Source organism: Spodoptera frugiperda, chromosome 20, assembly GCF_023101765.2.
Source record: "Spodoptera frugiperda isolate SF20-4 chromosome 20, AGI-APGP_CSIRO_Sfru_2.0, whole genome shotgun sequence".
Taxonomy (NCBI): Eukaryota; Metazoa; Arthropoda; class Insecta; order Lepidoptera; family Noctuidae; genus Spodoptera; species Spodoptera frugiperda.
This window is the reverse complement of record NC_064231.1, coordinates 6,756,730-6,780,023: the sequence shown is the minus strand read 5'-3', so window position 1 is coordinate 6,780,023 and position 23,294 is coordinate 6,756,730. Positions and strand designations below refer to the sequence as shown.

General features: G+C 37.7%; 1 protein-coding gene across 1 annotated transcript in view; it reads right to left on the bottom strand.

Moving 5' to 3' along the window:
• Positions 1 to 20,641, bottom strand: part of LOC118261869 (RYamide receptor) — a 68,746-nt gene extending 48,105 nt beyond the window's left edge. Inside the window, exon 1 of the mRNA XM_035572884.2 lies at positions 19,923 to 20,641. Within this exon, the coding sequence (XP_035428777.2) occupies positions 19,923 to 19,933 (11 nt within the window). The 5' untranslated portion in view covers positions 19,934 to 20,641. The remainder of the gene's footprint in view (positions 1 to 19,922) is intronic.
• Positions 20,642 to 23,294: the final 2,653 nt, after the last annotated feature.

Genomic DNA, 23,294 nt, shown 5'->3' with positions numbered 1-23,294 from the left:
TGTTTACAGTCAAAGTAAATTTTGCTTTAGCAAAGAATTCTTTTGTGTTATTTTTAGGTGGTCATATTTAAGAAAAGATTAGCAGCTAATTATAGTCTAGTTTATTCTAGATTTAAGTTTTACTAAATGTAAACAAAAGTATGAAACCTCTATAGATCTACATATAAATCATTTTTTATAAAATACAAATATTTAAAATCTTCTTTTAGAACCTTAACTAAATAACCTACGTTTATTTTAACTCTATCTTCAACCTTAATCTGGCTTTATTAAGGTCTTAATCATATCTTAGTTTTTGAGAAGATGATGGTCCCTTTAAATGGCTGGTAATTTAACTATGAGAAAAGGTTATTTTAGTACCAACTGACCTTAAACAACGCTAATTTTGATGGATAGGGCTTTTCATACTCACGCAAAAGGGTAACCTGGAACAAAATCTGATCCTATTCAGCATTTGATGATCATTCTTTTGAATTCTACCTAAAGGTCAAAATTTTCCCCAGTCCTTTGAAATGCTTCTTTCATTGTTAATGTTTTAAATAACCCTAATCTACATAACTGTGGAATACTAAGTCTGCAAATATAACGATCAGTAAGTAATTTATGTATGTATTTAAAAAGAAAACCTGCTTGAAGAAGTTAGTAATATTACAAATGTAAATAAGAAACTATAAGGGTCCTTTTTCACCAGAAATGTGCTATGCTACGTTGCTGTGGATGCGTGCAATGTATGCGTACTATGGATGTGTGCTATGGATGGCTTCTCTACTATTGATAGTAGCATAACTACATAGCACATATCTGGTATAAAAGCAAACTAAATGTGTAGGTACTTTTCTAACTGATATATCTATAGACCGTGAAACCTCCGCACAAATCCTGAAAATTAAGGTTAGAAGTTCAGGAGATGTTACGTTATGATCGTCACGTAGTTCTGAGTTCTGAGGCATGAGTGGACTGACCGCTAGCATTTTATTTCAAGATTTATTACGATACTGCAATATGATAGGTTTGTCGACATAATTAATGTCTTCCTTCAACCGGCTATTACAATTTTTATGGTTCCTAAAACCATTAAAAGTTTTAATTTGAATACTTTTTGACACGACAAATGTCAAAGACGTCACGCCCTAAATGACAAGGGCAGAAATATATAGCGTTCTTTTTCTAAATTTAAACATTTATTTTTAAAATATATAATATACAAAATATGCAATCGCCGTGCTAACTGATTCACTGTAAGGTTTTTTGAGTAACGTGTTGCTAATATTATGTTCATTGAAATAAAATAAGTTAAAAACTAATTGTACAACTTAAATAATTTAATACTTATTCAGTATCATTCGTTATCTTGGTTTCATTAACAAAAGGTATTAATTACAAAGCGCAACGTTTTATTAAACCTGCACTTGACACTTTTCTAGTCTGTCCCTGAAGGTAAAAAAGGCAATGGTTGTTTTGACGGACTTTTTCTGTCGCCTTTAATAACACTTTATTAACTCTTCTAGGAAACCCTGTGACAAAAAGCTATACTGTAACATAGTCAGCGTAAAAGTTTCCAATATATTTTAGAGTAACAAATAACAAAAAATAACAACTTCACGATAATTTTCTTTGTAGGTACTATATAACAAAATGTTTAAGTGTTAACATTAAGTGTATCGTTAGTCCTCAAACTAGGATAATCCTGTATCTCGGGAATTTGTGTTGAAACGCCCTAAATACCTATACTTAATCGGACAAGTCTTATTATAACAGAAATTGATGGTAATATACTTCATTTCACTGACACTAAACAGGGACCTTTTTAATCGAAAATCTAATAATACTTTACCCGACCCGAGCATACTACTTCACTAACACAGCACCCAATTATTGTTCTGCATTCCTTTGCGTTTCCTTCATTTCAGGAATGGCAAAACTCTATTTCAGTATTCAAGTCAAGGAAACAATAAGGGGTGACGGGCGTCATGGCTGTTTGTTTACTGGAACAATCATGACCATGACCGCTAATGCTATGTTTTATATACTGACAAAAAGTCTAAGCAACCAGCTGCTGAAGGCTGAAGACATCTCCGGTTGTTTTACATAACGGTTTAGTAGCATTTGTCTATGTCAGTGCGGTGCCAACTAGGACTCTATTTACTTATCTACCTTATACCTATTATTAAACGTTTACCTAAGACTTTGTACGCATTTTAATGAAAAGTGCCCTGGTATGTGACATTTGTGGAGGCTTGGCCATTTCTAAAATATGTCGAGAAATAGTATTAGAGAAACCCAACCTTAGTACTCAGTAAATAGATCCGACGCATATTTCTCCATAATTTCGTGCACTTGATCAAAAAAAAAATGTTATTTTTTTTTAATTTCGCTGAAAAGAACGCTTATTGTACAGTTAACAATATTATCAACTTATTGTTACCAGTTTTCACGAAAATAAAAACGTTAAAATGATGTGTGTACGTAATTCAATATCAAGATAACAAATTCGGCGCTCACCACGAAAAAAGATAAAAAATGAGATGAACATTATGGCGTCTTCCCGAAAATATTTCACGTCAAATATTTTCTATTTTGGAAAATTGATGGCGTGAATCAATTCTTAAGTGACAACGCATAATTAATAATTATCAGTGAATTTCCGCTGCCCCATTTCTTCAATCGAGACCTTTTACATCTGTGTTATACTGCTATCACTTTTACTTCACTTTTACGCCTTATTTATGTCTTTTTAATGTTCTGAATGTCATTATGAAGTAACAAATTACAAGGAAATACGTCGTCTGATATCTGTTTCACGGTTGTTTATGTAAACTCTGTAACTGAACTGATGTTTATTAAATACGTTTTAATGTTTTAACAGAATATTTAAAGCGAAGCTTTAATACTGTTTGGATTTAAATAACTTCTTTACACATTTTGTAAAAAGAAATATGTTTTTAATTATTCGTTTCGCTTTTTTTGTTTTTCATTGAAAATGCGCCTGATGCTGACCAGTTTGGAATTGATCGCAGACTTTCTTATAAGTCCAATTTTCTAACCAGACAAACACTAACTAACTAATTTCATTTTAGTGTGATATTCGCACCAATGAAGCAGGTATGTAACTAATATTCTCTTTTAAGCTTTATATACATATATGACAATGAGTCTTATAACATGACAACCGTGGGTGTATAGGCACTCTTCTGTCGACCCATTTGGCGAATACTCTCAACGTCTAATTTAATAAGTACTATTAAGAAGAAACAATAGCTTTGTTCCGTGAAATTTGAGTTTCTAATTAAACAAGCTGGTACCGGAGTATCAAATGGCATTATCATTACGAGACAAGGAGTCTGAAGATCATTAAAATATATGGAGAACATTACGTTGACCTACATTACAATCTTGATGTTTTGAAATAAGAAGAAGTAAGTGTAAGAATATCTACACACTTGGATTTCCCTTCAAATTCTTATTTGAAACCCTTTTGGGTTTCGAGAAAGTTCACCGAATTTAGTTCATTTTTATTGCTATGTAAGCTTCTTTTAGTGTCCCATTGTAGGATATAATAAAAGTTCGGCATTTACTTAAATGTCACCTACTTATTTCACTTACTTCGTTCTACGATTCCAAAAAGGTTCGATATGTGTTTTATTCCAACTTTAACATTTTCGTGTGTTCTTCAATTCAGTGTTAAACCATCGTGTAGCTTTAAACGTATTTAATTTTGTTTAGTTTGTTTTTTTTTTCGTATGTATAAACATTATAATTTAAGATCGCTACATTATTTATTAACTCTTTTAGTCATGATATTCTCTATAGGAAAATTTTTAATTGGAAATGGATTGATGGTTTAGAGTGACTAGTAATTACTGAACGATATTTAAACACGCAATTGTACTAATGATTGGTATGATTACTCATGATTGTGATAAAAATAAAACTAATGGCATATACAAAAAAAAGTTTCTTTGGAAAAGTTGATCCTTAACTAATACTACTAATTACCAGTCAGGCAGTCACCCTGTTTAATCTCCGGAGAAAACGCTTTCCCTGATTTTTCTTTGATTTTGTAATTACATCTATGTACGATAAAATGCTTTAATTCAAAACTGTAAAAGCGAACTTCAGCATGTGAACAACAACAAAACTTCTGTTGTAGAACAAATAAAGGAAACGTATTGAACTGAAAACTATCACTGCTTAAAACTTAAATCATAGTGAACAATACAAATCTATTTCTAGTTCAGTTTAAAAGCATTAAAGTTGGCTCAGCATGCCCTATATTTGTGCTACGACAAAGGCGCACCCCGCTCTGAGCACACAACGGAAGATACGATACAACTTCACTTAATGAACACTGTTCAATGTTTATTTCGGATTCTAATGAAATATGTTAAAATACAATGACGAATGAAACTCATTAATAATAGTTTTTAAATGTCTTGATATTTTTTCCTAAGAAGAGTTTGTATGTTTGAGCAGTGCGTAATTAAAAGAGTTTAACAACTGTTTAGTACTTTTGACTGCATGGTTGTCGCAATGGCTGGGCAACTGCCTGCCGTGCAACGTGTAGTGGGTTCGATTCCCGCACGGAGCAACTCTTTGTGTGATCCACAAATTGTTGTTTCAGGTCTGGGTGGCTTGTGCATGGGAAATCGTACGTTTGTAAACGCACCCACGATACAGGAAAAAATCTTAGTGTGGGGCAATGTAAAAAAAAACAGGAGTCACTATGTAATTTGTATTAACATTAAGGGTACCTTCAAATTAGTCGCCCAACCGCAGCGTGGTTGTCATGCTGCATTGGTATTCATTATAAATATTTTAAAGACACGAATATTATTTAGATTGAAAAAAAGAACACTATTGATGTGTCATTTGTTTATTTTTTTGCAATGTAATGGCGGCAATCGTTTGGATTTAGAAAGAGAACACGAAATGTTTCTGCCCTGGTCATTTTGGGTCTGACGTCATTGATATGTCATTTGTTTTTATTTCGCATTATTCTAGAGGCGGCAATAATTTGGATTTAGAAAAAGAATACGATATTTTTCTGCCCTTGTCATTTTTGGTGCGACGTCATTGATAAGTCATTTGTTTTTATTTTACCTCAAACTGCGATATCACACATATACCTGGTTAGTCCATTGAAATGTTACATGAGCTTTACATTTTTTAGAGGACGCAATTTTATTTTTTGATCATGTAGGGGGGTCAATAGAAGCTTAACTTGAAGTTTGTGGGGTCGCCACCCTTGTCCCCCGGCCGCCATCTTGGAAAAAGGGATGGAAGCACTTTTTTTGCTATATCTCGGAAACTATGCATCGTTAATTATTATGTTATCGGCTTACTCACGTAACGTTTTGACGAGGAACTCGACTAGTTTCAAGCCATGCTAGAGGCTCATATTCATGAGCAGCATTACGCAACACACGACGCGGCGATTGTCGCACTGCTACTGGCGATTCGAGCTACGCGCCCATCGCGCCCTCTGCCTGGAATCGCGCGTACTATCCGGCGCGCGCGACGATGTTGGCTCGTTAGACTCGCTCGCCGGCGGCTGCGCAGGTGTTGGGTTCGATTCTCGGGTCGACGCAAAAACGGTGTCACATACCGCGCTCACTGTGTCACACTCCAGACCCGCAACATTGTAGGCTGACGCAGATTGCAGACTTGGCTTCCAGGCAGGAGGTAATGCCCAGCCACCGTCTCTGTTGAAGTTGGGACGACGACTTATTTCGATAGCCTCACGTACTTTCCGCGGTACGAAGTATTTCTCCCTCGCTAGTACGGAGACCTTGTCGAAACGGAGGAAGTGAGTCGTGCCCGCGCTACAAGCATGCTCCGCTACTGCCGATGTATGAGTGTCCCTGTTCTTCACACTGCGTATGTGTTCCTTGAGTCTGGTTGTGATGTTGCGGCGAGTTTCCCCGATGTAACTCGAGCCACAGTCGCACGGTATCATGTATACCCCGGGAACTGCCAGTGGATCCTTATCCTTAGGCGAGCGTAATAAGTTCCGTAATTGACCGGGTGGGCGGAAGATCGTCCTGATGCTGTACCTTCGGCGTAACAGGTGTCCGATGGTGTCGGTTACTCCTTTCACATAGGGTAAGAATGCTGGAGTCCGCTCCGCAACTGCCGGTCGTCTTTTACATGATGAACTCGCCAGTCGAGTACATTGGCGCCAGTTGTACCCATTTGTTTCCAGTACCTGTTTAAGGTGATCAAGTTCCGCGTCAATGTACTGGGGATCACACAGGTTCAGTGCCCGGTTGATTAAAGTACGGGGAACAGAGGCAAGGTGGGAGGGATGATGGTGTGAGTCGGCTCGTAGGTACCGGTCCGTGTGTGTCGGTTTACGGTAAACCGTGTGTGACAGGCGGCCGTCCGTTTCACGCCTCACGAGCACGTCCAAGAACGGTAACATTCCCTCTTTTTCCTCCTCAGTGGTGAACTGAATGCTACCGTGCACCGAGTTTAGGTGTCCCACGAATTCAGCCACATGTTCCCGGTTGATGACGGCGAATACGTCATCAACATATCTCCACCAGTATCGCGGGCGCACCGGGGCGGATGTTAAGGCTTGACCCTCAAACCACTCCATATACATATTAGCAACCACTGGCGCTAGCGGCGAACCCATAGCAACTCCGTTCACTTGCTGGTAATAATCCCCTCTCCACAAGAAATAACCTGTTGTCAGGCAATGGCTTACACAGTCAATGTATCCAGTAGGTAAATCTGTCCCGCTCAAAGTTGTGGTGATAATATTTATTGCCTCATCTACTGGAACATTTGTAAAAAGTGATGTGATGTCGAAACTCATGATTATCTCTTTTTCTTGGAGTTGGATATCAGCCAATAGTGTGATGAAGTGACGGGAATCCTTCACATATGAGTTCGTTTTCCCAGTAAAAGGTTGTAATATAGTTGCCAGATGCCGCGACAGTTTGTAGGTTGGTGCATCAATCTGACTAACTATAGGTCTCAGGGGCCAGTTTGGTTTATGTATTTTGGGCAAACCGTAGATCTTGGGCGGTGTAGGGTTATGAGGGCGTAATTGTGCTACCAAGTCTTTGTCACCTAGGCCTTGCAATAACTTTACAGTTTTTGTAGTCACCCGGGCTGTCGGATCGTATGACAGTTTCTTGTAGACTGAGGTGTCACTCACCATTTGCGTGATTCTCTCTTCATACGCCTTGGTATCAACAACCACCGTCGCGTTGCCCTTATCAGCTGGTAGCACAAGAATGTCCGGATCGTTACGCAGATCGCGAAGTGCCAACATTTCTTCCCGCGGTATGTTACTCTTAGGGGGTGTAGATCTACGTAACAACGATGATACATCTTGCCGTAGGCACTCGGCATCACTGCGAGGTATCCTATTCCGTATAATAGTATTTTCGATACTGCTGATGATATCCTCGACAGGTATTTTCCGAGGGGTTGGAGCATAATTTAGGCCTCGGGCTAACACATTGACGGCATCGCAAGATAGTTGTTTTGATGATAAATTGATGACCGTTTCCGATCCTTTGTGTGTGTCACAATTTATTTGTTTGTGCTGAGGGTAGTTGTCTGTTCGTGTCAGGTTCATCAACTTATCATTTTGCCTACGTGAAGTGCTTTCCCCGATGCCCTCTGTACGGTTGTACGTCATCGCATCCAAAACATTCCATACCTCAACATCCAACGTCCGCGATAACTGTAGGTGTAACTTGTATACATGATCATTAACAAACACTAGTTTGCGCCGGTAGTCCGAGATTGCGTGACGTAGAAGTTTCTCGCTCGCGACGCGGAAGAATTTTTCGTAACCCCGAATGCACTTTACAGGCCTGATTTGCGCGAACTTTGGCACTACACCACTATCACGGCACTGTATCATAAACCGCAAACCACACTCGAGTTTTTTACGTTTCACTCTCACACGCGTAAACTCCTTCACTTTTTCTAGCCATACCGCGCCGTAACGGTCAACTATGATTTTATTGTAACTTTCGTGAGACATACTAAATTAATTATTATGTTATCGGCTTACTCACGTAACGTTTTGACGAGGAACTCGACTAGTTTCAAGCCATGCTAGAGGCTCATATTCATGAGCAGCATTACGCAACACACGACGCGGCGATTGTCGCACTGCTACTGGCGATTCGAGCTACGCGCCCATCGCGCCCTCTGCCTGGAATCGCGCGTACTATCCGGCGCGCGCGACGATGTTGGCTCGTTAGACTCGCTCGCCGGCGGCTGCGCAGGTGTTGGGTTCGATTCTCGGGTCGACGCAAAAACGGTGTCACATACCGCGCTCACTGTGTCACACTCCAGACCCGCAACATTGTAGGCTGACGCAGATTGCAGACTTGGCTTCCAGGCAGGAGGTAATGCCCAGCCACCGTCTCTGTTGAAGTTGGGACGACGACTTATTTCGATAGCCTCACGTACTTTCCGCGGTACGAAGTATTTCTCCCTCGCTAGTACGGAGACCTTGTCGAAACGGAGGAAGTGAGTCGTGCCCGCGCTACAAGCATGCTCCGCTACTGCCGATGTATGAGTGTCCCTGTTCTTCACACTGCGTATGTGTTCCTTGAGTCTGGTTGTGATGTTGCGGCGAGTTTCCCCGATGTAACTCGAGCCACAGTCGCACGGTATCATGTATACCCCGGGAACTGCCAGTGGATCCTTATCCTTAGGCGAGCGTAATAAGTTCCGTAATTGACCGGGTGGGCGGAAGATCGTCCTGATGCTGTACCTTCGGCGTAACAGGTGTCCGATGGTGTCGGTTACTCCTTTCACATAGGGTAAGAATGCTGGAGTCCGCTCCGCAACTGCCGGTCGTCTTTTACATGATGAACTCGCCAGTCGAGTACATTGGCGCCAGTTGTACCCATTTGTTTCCAGTACCTGTTTAAGGTGATCAAGTTCCGCGTCAATGTACTGGGGATCACACAGGTTCAGTGCCCGGTTGATTAAAGTACGGGGAACAGAGGCAAGGTGGGAGGGATGATGGTGTGAGTCGGCTCGTAGGTACCGGTCCGTGTGTGTCGGTTTACGGTAAACCGTGTGTGACAGGCGGCCGTCCGTTTCACGCCTCACGAGCACGTCCAAGAACTATTACCAGCAAGTGAACGGAGTTGCTATGGGTTCGCCGCTAGCGCCAGTGGTTGCTAATATGTATATGGAGTGGTTTGAGGGTCAAGCCTTAACATCCGCCCCGGTGCGCCCGCGATACTGGTGGAGATATGTTGATGACGTATTCGCCGTCATCAACCGGGAACATGTGGCTGAATTCGTGGGACACCTAAACTCGGTGCACGGTAGCATTCAGTTCACCACTGAGGAGGAAAAAGAGGGAATGTTACCGTTCTTGGACGTGCTCGTGAGGCGTGAAACGGACGGCCGCCTGTCACACACGGTTTACCGTAAACCGACACACACGGACCGGTACCTACGAGCCGACTCACACCATCATCCCTCCCACCTTGCCTCTGTTCCCCGTACTTTAATCAACCGGGCACTGAACCTGTGTGATCCCCAGTACATTGACGCGGAACTTGATCACCTTAAACAGGTACTGGAAACAAATGGGTACAACTGGCGCCAATGTACTCGACTGGCGAGTTCATCATGTAAAAGACGACCGGCAGTTGCGGAGCGGACTCCAGCATTCTTACCCTATGTGAAAGGAGTAACCGACACCATCGGACACCTGTTACGCCGAAGGTACAGCATCAGGACGATCTTCCGCCCACCCGGTCAATTACGGAACTTATTACGCTCGCCTAAGGATAAGGATCCACTGGCAGTTCCCGGGGTATACATGATACCGTGCGACTGTGGCTCGAGTTACATCGGGGAAACTCGCCGCAACATCACAACCAGACTCAAGGAACACATACGCAGTGTGAAGAACAGGGACACTCATACATCGGCAGTAGCGGAGCATGCTTGTAGCGCGGGCACGACTCACTTCCTCCGTTTCGACAAGGTCTCCGTACTAGCGAGGGAGAAATACTTCGTACCGCGGAAAGTACGTGAGGCTATCGAAATAAGTCGTCGTCCCAACTTCAACAGAGACGGTGGCTGGGCATTACCTCCTGCCTGGAAGCCAAGTCTGCAATCTGCGTCAGCCTACAATGTTGCGGGTCTGGAGTGTGACACAGTGAGCGCGGTATGTGACACCGTTTTTGCGTCGACCCGAGAATCGAACCCAACACCTGCGCAGCCGCCGGCGAGCGAGTCTAACGAGCCAACATCGTCGCGCGCGCCGGATAGTACGCGCGATTCCAGGCAGAGGGCGCGATGGGCGCGTAGCTCGAATCGCCAGTAGCAGTGCGACAATCGCCGCGTCGTGTGTTGCGTAATGCTGCTCATGAATATGAGCCTCTAGCATGGCTTGAAACTAGTCGAGTTCCTCGTCAAAACGTTACGTGAGTAAGCCGATAACATAATAATTAATTTAGTATGTCTCACGAAAGTTACAATAAAACTATGCATCGTAATAAAATTTTTAAAATCATAATTTGTAGAAAATTATTTTGCCTACAAATATGTTTATATAACTTTTTGCTCTAAATTAACAATTAAAGAAGTTATAAGTAAAAAAGTGAAAAAAAATTAATAAAATTTTCTTTTTTGCTCTATAACTTTCTTTTTACATTTTATAAATAAATGACTTCAGACCAATCTTGTAGAATATTTTTCGAGAAAATTTTTTCCCAACAAATGTTTTCAATTTCATTCATTAGAAACTCAGTTACAGCGCTCCGAAGTTATCCGGGTTCGTCAAATTAGTCCAGTCAAATAAGCTTAAATTAGGTAAGAATCTCGGAATGCGTTATGACCAGCTGTAATTTTGTATATACTTGTATATTGACCCCCTAAAACTTGTCTCAAAACCATGGTATATATGGTAGGGTGTAAGCAACTCTTAAAATTCAAGGTCAAAGGTCCCAAAAATGTTTTATTTGCGGTTTTTTGGAAATAACTCATTTCCTATGGGTATTTGGTATTTGTATTCACTATCAATATTGTAGAATATTAAATTCTCTACAACTTTTGTCTAAATTTTTTTTTTATATGGTGAACCGTTGTCGAGTTAGAGGGCGGAGAACGCACGGTCACTGCAGATACTAAGGAGAAGCAATTTTTTTTATGAAACACGCCGTTAATCGACCAGACGTATTACCTGATGGTAAGCAATCGCCGCCGCCCATGGACACTTGAAACACCAGAGCCGTTACAAGTGCGTTGCCGGCTTTTCCATTTCTATATATTTTTAAGACAAAAAAATCACACGACACCCAATTCTATTTTCGTTACCCTTCAATCTCACCGACCCGTATACTTGTAACCACAGGCAGGCAACCGATTTTAAGCCATGTGTAACGTCACGTACGTAACATTGAGGAGACTAAAGTACCAATCACCTGTATATTGTATATGGCAGCAGATTAACCTACACCATTCTATCAAATTTATCTATTACATTTTCAGCTTTATTGTTCTGATATAAGGTTGAATGTTCAATGAAAATATAGTGGAGTAGTTTGACCTGCTGTTCAGTGTACGTATTACGTACTTTGAGTCTCATTGATCTGTGTTCTATTTGTGGATAGAGGTAAGTGGTAAGAGTTTGTTCAATTACAATGTTTTTAGTTGTGGATTAGATCAGAATAGATTTATAGATAAACAGTTCGTGATTAATAGACTACTCTGTAACTCGGCGTAACTCGAAGTCTCTGCTTTATAGTTGATGAGCCATACGTGTCGAAATAAAGCATTTCATAAAATTGGTATGATATAAAAGAACGATTCAATAGAAAATAATGCTAATATTAAACAAAAACTAAGTTTTAATGCATCTTATAAATAATTCTGATCTGTTTTATTTTGACGAGTTTTTAACAAAGTTTTAAAAGAGTTTCAAACTTTTTAATGTCTTTTCGTTGATCCTTTGATCCACTTACAATATTTAAAATGCAAGTTCCTTGCTAAATAAATTGGGCATTAGTATTATCTATTATATAAAAATAAGTCGGGTTTTCCTTCCTGACGCTATAACTCCAGAACGCACGAATCGATTTCCACGGTTTTGCATTCGTTGGAAAGGTCTCGGGCTCCGTGAGGTTTATAGCAAAAAAATTCAGGAAAATTTCAAGAGAAAAACAGGATTACAAAAAAAATCATTGGTGGTGAAACGGAGTTCGCCGAGTTTGCTAGTTTTCCATAAAAATGTGTAATCTAATGGTTTACTAAAATGCACATGAGGATCATAACACGTATGTTACGTGTTACAAATCAAGATCATCATTGAGGTGTTATATTCCTTGTAAAGATCTTCTGCCAAAAGTCAAGTACGTATAATTACATACCTACTAGAACTTTACAAAGAAACAATATATACGTGCCACATTACATATCATATTATGGTAAGTAAATTGTACCACAAAACTTTAATCAAAAGTAAGATTGAAGCCTGATTCACGACACCATGTTTTTATATATAAACTAAAATCCGCCCAAGGCTTCGTTACACGTGAAATATGTTGTGTAAATAAGGAAAAAAGTAGGAAACAATTTCTTTCCCGACTTAACCTACAAGAGTGATGAAGAGATTTCCCGACTACTCCCGGGTCGAAGCCACAATAAGTAAGTTAAGGATGGTTAATCACGACGTCTCACGCAACTCTACAATAGTTTAATTAAAACTACAGTGATTCACGTTTTCCTACCGACCACCGATTTTATAGGTACCTAAGTAACCATTATAACGTTTGATTTATTTTAGTACTAGCGTCTGTCAATGGCTGTACGAAGCCATTTTTGTATTGTTATTTGTATAAAAAGTAGCCTATGTGTTATTCCAAACCATAATCTAACCGTGTTCCAAATGTCATCCCAATCCTTTTAGGCATTTTGATGCGATTGACTAACAAACATGCACAAAAAGTCACAAACTTTCGTTCGTTTAAAATATTAGTAACATCTACAGAAATGTTACAATATATGGTAACTCTCTTGTTCTCTTTGCTTGTTGCGAAGATGTAAATGACATTCATTATGCTCGTTAAAAGGTATTTCATTTGTTGTTGTGACTGTTTCGTTAGTCCCTGGTAATGGAAAATGGAACTACCGAGTCTTAAGTTTTTATTTGAAATGAGAGCTATGTGGATTTCTTTAGAAGATGCAGTATTTTGGTTCAATATTTGATTATACGCTAGATACCGTATGATAATGGGATAAAAGGTATAATTATAATAAGGTATGTACATTCGAGAAAGAAACTCATGTTCTAGTGCGTACTGAACAGAATCTGAATACCTACTTTGCCTGCATTTCAAAAGCTAGATATTGTTGAAGAAATAAATTAATCCATTTCATTGTAATCCGCTAAAGACAAGACGTAAAATATTGACTTCAAACACTAAAGCATGAATCATAAAAATATTTCCAGTTTACAAAACGACGTAATGACCTAAATAGCCGACATCAAAACTAAATGATTAATATATTTGTTTTCTTCAAATTTATTCCTTGTTGAATCCTGTTTACATTACCCACAGACATCATTGGATCAGTACAAACAATCATTCATTTGAATCGACTGTGTAAAAATAGGTTTTGGTAAACAATGCACACGTATGTAGGACAATATCATACCTTTAAGTCCGGGATATGAATGATCACTATTTGATAGATATACACATATATAGCAATTTATGCATCAACCACAGTTTCAGATACCAGATTTGCTATCATCACGCTATCGACACTATTAATATCATTTTATGTGAAACTAGGTAAGAAAATACCAGTTGCGTCATTAACGTAAGTAATCATTGCCACAAATCTTATTGTGATCTAATTTGTGGCGGTAATTGATGTCATCACTAGTGGAGTAGGAGTTATAAGACATTGGTGTCGCTAATAAACAAATAAACAAAATAGCGCATCTTTGAAATAAACAAAATAGTAATACATAGTATACATAGTATGCTTGTGGTGGTAGTCTGTCTTTACTAATAATATATACTGAATATTTTAGTTTACAAACAAAAACTCATAAGTTTGAAACATAAATGTATTCATAATTCAGTCCTGAACTTGAAAGCACCTATCCTTATATATAACGCGTGCAATATTCAGAAGGGCAATACATAACGTTAATGTGTGTACAAGAATTATGCCGGTATTGTCGTATAACATAATGCGAAGTAATTCCTTTCTCATAGTACTTTAGGGCCCCGTGCGGGTCCCTTTTGTACCCATCAATATAATATATATTGTGGTATGCATAAATTATGTCAATATTCATTAGAACGGACTTAATTTTCCCTTGTCTAAGATAACGTGTGTTTTCTCAAAAATATGTACAGGTTTTCTACTTAATTTTCCCTTGTCTAAGATAACGTGTGTTTTCTCGAAAATAGGAATAGGTTTTCAGTAAACTAAACCTTTTTAGTTGGTTGGGAAAATCAATGATAACATCGTGGAAAGTAAATTGAATAACACTTTCGTTTACTATACCTAATTGTTAAGTTTCTCTTTAATCTTTTTCATAGTGCTTTTCGAACCCAGTATCTTTCCTCGTTAAATTTTCTAAAGCTTCAATGACCTGAAGTCTAGAATTGCAACCATGTGTGTCCCTTTAAGTATTATTTAGAAACCATGCTACACTAGACCATTCTGGAGCTGCAGAGTATCTAGTGGTTGTACCGGGGCTCCGGCTCGAAAAGCAAGAGTAGGAACGGGGTGGTTTTTAGTCAGTAAAAGTTTGACACTCCCTCTCGCCTCGCCCAAGGCGAAAGAAGTCATTAGATAATTTTCTCCTGTTAAAAAACACTAAACCGTAACTTAAGAAATTAATATAATGATGAAAATGTTACGCTAGTTTGACGTCTCACGGTTAAGCTTGTCATAACATGAAACTACATAATGAAACCATTTAACAAGCCTTCGCGACATTTCACTAGCTCCCAGGGTGCGGCCGCCTCCACTTATGGTTCATTTACTATATTCAAATAATATGACGGCCTTACCGCAATAATGGGGTCCTAAATTTCCCCATTAAACTCTGTCCATTAATGGCTCACTCTAAGTTACGTTCGTATGACATGTAATTCCCAGTTCCGAGCAGGTGGCCCGGAAAGATATGTCCTTGTTAATCAATCTGTCTACTTGTCAAGTCGTTAACTATCATCAGCAGTAGATTAATGTAGTTTAAATTATATGTACACTTTCATTATGACTAGGAAATGTTGGTCGTGCGTATATCTAATTTTCTTTAAATAAATTTTGTATGAATCTCGTGGTCATTGACATTGATTGTAACCGCATTTTGACTTTTAAAACAATTTTGCATTATTTTTGACAGGCTCGAGCATTTGTTGTTGCGTTATTTGTCCAAATAAAACATTTGTTTTTTTTATTATTGTCAGTTCTAAGTACTCCCTTTATTTGTAGCGCGTAGATTACGAATGTTTACTACGAGTAGGTATACAATTATCAAAAATTTTGTCCTCGAAACATAAAAATTAAAAAAAAAAATAAGTTGCCTGACTCCGAAATCTAGAGAGAAACCCAAATCGTTGAGCTTACATCGCCAAACAGCGTAGTTTAAATAGTTCCAGAATCGCAATACCAGAAAAGCATGACTGTGGAAATTGTGTGCAAAATTGCGCGTACTGTATACGAATGAAACTCGTTGCTCTTTGTACTACAACCATATAGAGCGTATCCAATATTTTCAGAACCGAATAATATTATTTTAAAGTAATTGGTAACACGAATTTCACTATTTTTATGTATAGGTAGTCAATATCAATTAAGCTTTGAATGAATAAACTATTAGTTTTCCACCAAAGTTTTAATGCTTGTTTTACACGGTTTACAGCTGTGTCATTTAAATTCAAACGACGACTAGCGTGCTTGCAGTCACGATTTATATGAGTTTGACAAACTATTGACACACAAATAATTGTGTTGCATTCGCAATAAAATATCACGTATTTTATTTCACGAATGTGTAGGCAAAGATATATCTGTATTTGTAATTGACCATATTCAATATGATACCTCTTTCGCCAGTTATGTTACGTATGAGTCCCAAATAGAAAGAAGGCGAATATTCCAAAATTGGCGAATATACTATCAAATTATTATGTACATACTATATACTTACTTCTGCATATTCCGAATTCCCTCAAAAAACTACAACATTATCACATCACTACAATATTTATGATCTTGAAGATAGATATATTATATTTTGTTTACATTTCTCGATAAAATATTACCGAAACATTGATGGATTTCTTATCGTAACTGCTCATCACTCACTGTTAATTGAATTTTGAAAGGATTCCACAATTTACATTTCATTTCCATAATAATAGTGTTAAATGGCCGTTTCTTTTATGAACAATGATGACTGGCTAGGTTAAAGTAATCTCTATGGAAAAAACATTTTAACACTAATTAAGTAATGTTATAACAACTATTTTATTTATTAATGTAAAAGTTTTTGTCCAATGAATGACTTACCGACACGTGGCACGTAGTCCCACTTCTCAGTAAAAAGCGACTAGCATCTTTCACAAAATCACCTACAGAAACGCCTTTGTATTTTCCTACATATAAAAATAACAAATTACATATTTCCTGCTTTTCCCACACGGAAATCGAGGTGTTCAGAGCACCCACTTTTCACCCGATACGTTATTAGCTCTACCATAAGAGGTGGTGAATTTATTGCCGTAACCCCAGATTCTACGCTTTTCCTAAGAAAGTCAGAGTCTTAGTCGATAGTCTTAACAACTAAACGCTTAACTGCCGAACATTTGACGAAGTATATAAATTGACGAAGTAAAGTAAAGGTAGAAACTTAGAAATTCTTTGTCTAACTCAGCGATTGAACTTGTAATCTTGTGATAAAGACTATCGTTTTTCAAAGCAAATCATCAAATCCCAACTCTCCAATTAAAAGAAAATCCCAACTGACATCGGTGAACACACAAGCAATATGGCGGCGTTCCCTATTTAAAATTCAGTACAGCAATGTTATCTCGATTGAGAGCCAAGTTGGCAGAGAAATCATTAACACAGTTGTCGGAAACACACAATTAATGGTATATAAGCCTTATATACCACATTTTTAATACCAGTATCCTTAACCTTGACTGAAAACTGAATCAAGAAAGTGGGTAAGTGTTGTTGAAGAATGTATTGAAATGAATGTCATTGGTTCACGATCATTAAGACAGAAATAAAAACTGTTAAGGTAATTAAAGTGATAAGTTTAATTGGAAGTGGATCAGCTAATTGGTTGCAGTAGTAGTTGCGTATGCGTTGTGTGAAAGTTACGAGTATGTGTGTAATTAGTGATGAAAGAAAAGACATGCTTACTCTCGTCCAAACATCTGGCTATGTTTATATGAACATTTGCTATGTAGGAGAAAGATTTTCTTGGGCTATGTCCTTTGTTTAGATTTGATAACGTACATAGTATATAACGCAGGAATGCATGGTACACACTCGAGACAATTCATTAAAGTACCAAGCTACGACTTCAAAGACCTATCCTGGGTGGCAGACTGTTACTTGTGAATAAGAGATACCCAACAGTTACTTCTCGTTAGACTAACGCCTATTCTAACTTGACTGCTTGGACCTTACTACTTCGTATAATACCTAGGTACTGAAATTTTAGGTAGGCTTTAACAATCTTTCCAAAAATAAATGTCCTAATATCGAGAATTAATTTTATAATACGTGCAAAATGTATCCATTTGACAATATTTTATCTAAATGGCACCTAAGGATTGCTTTGAGCCTATAATGGATGAGATATAATTTACTAGAATTAGGACATTTTCAGCTTTAATCAAGAACGTAAATCGTATTTTAAGGGATAATTAGCATACTAATGCTTGTTTTAGTATCTCATATATCACATAGGTCTTATTTATAGACACTTCTGCCTTGCCAAGAATTTAAAAGTCTAAAAAGCTTCCAATATTAATACATTTTGCACTTAAGATCTCGTCCTAGTGTCTGGGATCGTAGTAACGTTGGGATTTTTAATTTTAAAATGTTAACACACAATAACTACGTCTCTCCTTTTGTAAAAGAACTTATACCCATCAGTTTAATTGGAAATGCACCGAATTATTTTTGTTAGTTTGGCTGATAAGATAGGTAAAGATGAATATTGCTGAATAACTAAATTTTTTATGTAGGTATATTGTAAAAACTTTATCCCTCAAAACGTAATCATAATAGAAATTAGTACTTGACTTGTAATATCAATCAATTTCCACAACACCATTTAAAGTCGAATCACAACAAGTTGACAACAAAGGATGAACGAGATTTTCTTATCAAGATAAATAAGCCGGAACAATCAGGGTCACAGATTCCACTCGGCCATGATAAGGGCCGTAGCGGGAAATTAAACTTATATCTCACTACATTATGTGTATTATTACAATACGTACAATAATATATATGTATATTCAGTGCTGTTATATTGATATTTAATTCAGTGCAAAAATACCTTTAATAACATAATATTAACATTTCAACTATTGTTATGGTACTATGGTTTTTTTTTTGTGGGGGGAAAATTATGCTATGACTTCTCCCGCCTTGGGCGATGCGAGAGGGAATGTCAGACTCTTACTGACTAAAAACCACCCCGTTCCTACTCCTGCTTTTCGAGCCGGAGCCCCGGTAAACCCGCTAGGTAGTCCGCAGCTCCGGATCAGGCCTCAGCCCTATTGGGCCTCATCTGTGGTGGTCTGATGATGGTACTATGGTAAAACGTTATTTTATCTCTCCAAGTTTTTTTGTCGCAACAATTTTAAAGTTACAAATTGTGAAAGGCATTTAAATAAGGTTTTCCTTTCAAAAAACGGTCACCGTTTGTTTTTCATGCACTGTAGGGCTGTGAGTCTTTTCATGATTTCAATGATAAATTACGCAGTAATAAAACAAAGAAGAGTTTTGGTTTGGTAATCCTCTCCAATCGAAAGTATTTCCATAATTTATAGTTTGTCAAAAAGATCCAAAACTGATTCGTTTTCAAGCAAAACTTAGGAATTCAATTTAGAACAATCTCTTTGACAAAGAAAAAAGCACATTGCTATTCTCTGCTAAACCACGGTCACAAAGTCCTTCTAAAAATATCCAAGTAATAAAAAACCGTCAAAACCTTGTTACATTTAATTTACAGATCTTGAAACAATTAGTGTTCCTAGTTATATGGTTGTGTTTTACATCTCAATAATAGGTTCAAATTATTAAATAAACATTACAATAAATCTTCCGCACCATATGATTCTTTTGTAACAAAGTTAACACGTACACCCAAATATGATTACAATGCAAAATGGATATTTGTATGTATAATTAATTTTTATCCAACTCAGGAACAATCGTTTTATTGTAATGTGAAAACGTTAAAAAAGCGTAAATTTTTCACACTTCTTAGAACTGTATGTTCTTCGTGCGGATTTGTCTAGGAACGTACACTTGCTAATTATTTAGTACCTACCACTTTTAACAAGTCATTGAAGACTCGATAATATTTTGCAAACTAGTATTTTCATTAGACTATTTTGTGTTGATGTCAATTTTGATTTAAGTAGCAGAATAATAAGTACTTAGAAAATATTTTGTCAATTTTACATAACTTTGTATTTCTTAACTACGTAATGTATGTAATCTCGCCTTTTCATTAAAATTCCACACAAATTCCAAAATATGAGCGGAAAAAGGTAGTGTCTCCTTGTGGGACATTTTTATACTTGATTTACTGGGATAGACGGTCGGTCGAGAGACCTAGGGGGACCGGATTTACGAACCTTTATTAAGGTGTGTTATCAAAAGCCTTATCAGAGTAATTTAAGTTCATTTAAACAACTTGCCTAGTGTCCATTGCGAAGAGCGACGAGGCCACGACTTGGAGCAGGATGGTGGCTGTTGATAACGCCAGTTTCTTTGTTCTATTCTCTAAGGCCTCCTTGGCTCACTGTGCTAACACACACGATACACAACGAGTGCACAGCTCGACACCGCTTTACAGCATGTTTGCAGAACGATTAGCACGCTTGTCCCCGCTCCCAAAGTTGACATTGCGCACTTACTGATTTTTTAACCTTCACATAGAAATTACTTTTGTAAACTTTGACTGATATTTTGATATAAAATATAACAAATATATTCACTAACACGTCCGCGCTCACGAAACACTGAAACGTATTTATTTTCACTTATATGTAATTTTATTTAATTCACAACACTTCTATCACGTAAATATTTAGAAAGTAAACATTAATCACTACTGTAATTACATATATCACAATATTTTTAAACCTTAAAACTTATACGTAGTTTACTTTCGTCGTAATTTCAGAGTTGAAAACTTTATTTAAACTACAATTCAGATTTGAAATACACAATTATAATTCTAATTAAATCTCTACTTAAAATTGTGGAGAGAATGTTTGAGATAAAATTATTTACAAGTTTTTCGTTGAATCGGTCGCGGCTGAAAATCGCGCGAGGGAAAGTTTCACGAGTCGCGGCGGAAGCGGCGCGCCGCGTCGCGTAGTCGAAGGCGAATGGGCTGCGATTGTAGGCGGCTGGCGGCGCATTCCACGCTACGTAGCCAACGTAGCCAACGTACCTACCCCTGACTAACGCTGCTCATGAAAATGTTTTGTCAACTTGCCGTGTGGACATATTCATTAGCTCGAGTACACGCAGATAGCACCAACAATGATTATAATACTTAATTGTGTACATTGCTATTAATAGTAGCGGAAAAGAGAATGTAAGGGAGACCATAATCCATGAAGTGTTTAAGCGTAACCAAACTGCGTTTATATATTTTTTTTTAACCATTTATTTATCTATCTGCATACTAAAGTGTTATTTATAACAAAATGTCCTAATTCTAATCGATGTTATTTCGTTCGTGTATATATTTTCGGTACATTCGTTCCTGTTTTCGGTTCATTTATTTCTACGAGATAAATTCCTACGGGGTCAGGATGCTGTCTATACATAGATTACATTGCATTGTTAGATTGATTTATCTACGGCTACCTACAAACTTTTCGAATTAAATTTTCCCAGAGGAAACCCATTGTGAAATTTAGTTTGATATATACGAAAACTTGGAAGTTATTTGGCAGAGGTCTCTTACCTATAAACATAGGTTTAACCTAAAAAGTACAAACTTGTTGTGTTATTTTATTTCGGTCTATAAATATGGGAAACTGAGCCAAAATCCAGTAGTGCAAAATTGAAGAGGTAAAATGAGACGTAATTTCCCCAAAAACATTATATTATGGGAGAGCATAATATAATAATGAATGAAAACAGCACACTCCTTTTTAAAAGGCCGACAACGCACCAGTGAGTCCTCTGGTGTTGCGGGTGTGCATGGGCCGCGCTGATCGCTTACCATCGGGTGACTCGTTTGCCACCTATTCCATAAAAAAGAGGGAGCACAAAAATTACACTATTGGATCACCCTGTGGTAAGTGATCAGCACCGTTCATAAACACCGACAGCACCAGAGAAGTAACTCGTGTGTAGACGCCCTTTTGATTCTAATAAAATTAAACTTCTATATTGCATTTTTAGGAAGGATATCTGAAACTAAAAATAGACTTCGAGGTAACCATTTTAAAAATATAATAATTCTTCGTAAATGAAACCTTCAAAGTAAAAATATTCTTTCAGACATTAAATATTTTATTTTCGCGCACACGTGTAACTGAAAAAGATTTTCATCTGAAACTTTTTCAAAGAATCTACTTAATGCTACCTATTAACTGTCCTAATATTAGTTATCAGGAAGATTTTCCTTTTTCATTATAAAACGTTTTTGAAATTGAATAAAACTTTTATTCAGACGTACTTACCTACGAAATTCATAGTTCCATTCTCGGGTTCGAATTATCGAGATTTTACCCTTTTGGAAAAAAAACCCGGGAACAAAAGCTACGAAATAAAAGAATAAGCACTATCTTTATCAAATCATTACGTTTGTATAGGTTGATGACCATGCCCTTAAGATAAAGATACGGTTTATCGATTTTTCTATTTAAAGTTTTACTACACTATAAATCTCAATGCTCTCACAAGTACATAGACTTTAGAAGTAGATATATGACTGGCGCTAGGTATTCGGTCTGCTGTCCATTAAAAGAAAAGGTGATGCGCGAAAAATACCCTCGTAATATAACAGTGAAAACACACACAAAGTGCGGGACAGTCATGCTTCGGCACGAATGGGCCGGCTCGACCGGAGTGCTACTACGGCCACACAGAAAACTGACGTGAAACAACACTTGTGTTGTGTTTTGTTGAATGAGTGCGGTTACCGGAGGCCCAATTACCCCTCCCCAATCTTCCCAATTCCCGATTCCCCAACAATCCTTAAATTCTTAACCACCAAAAGGCCGGCAACGCACTTGTAACGCCTCTAGTGTATCGGGTGTCCATGGGCGGCGGTGACTGCTTACAACTAGATGACCAGTCTGCTCCTTTACTAGTGTATAGCATGAAAAAATGAAATAAAAACCACATTTTCATCTCTAAGTATTCCTTCGAGGATTAAAATGGTATGTATCTTTGATTGTAATGATTATTTTTTTTGCGTTTTTCCCGCAGTGACTGTTTTCTAACACAAGACTTATTCAACATGGAACTGTAGAAATAGTATTTGAAAATACTTTACTAATGATGAAACCCGCCGCAGCCATTCTACATAAAACACTGACATTCAGCCGAATTTCATTTGTTCAGTCCCACCACCAAGTCCAATTCAACTAGATTTTCCATTAGTTCTCTGCGGTATTTTTCCTTTCCATTTCAATTATTTATTTACTTGCAACGTTTTTTCAAAAGAATCACGTAGTACATTTATGTGGAAACCCCTTTTTGAATTTAAGCAGCTTTAAATCACTTTAGTGCTGAAACCAATTTTAGCAAACTTTCACACTGTCAAGATTTATGTTAGAAAAATGTACAACTCTTAATATTTAATGTGCAGTATTATAATATTAGTCCGGTAAGGCAAGTACGTGCCTTCTTTTAAGTCTTTTTAAGTATTTTATATAGTCCCCTGGCAAAAAAAGAGTGCTTTACTGTTGATTGTTAATTATTGATATGTATGAGTATTTTCGATACATGAAATAATTAAGGATGTTGTTTTTATTTTGTCATCGACTTACGCACATGAGACACTAGATCTAACTTTGTAGGCACTATTTGCATCGCACATG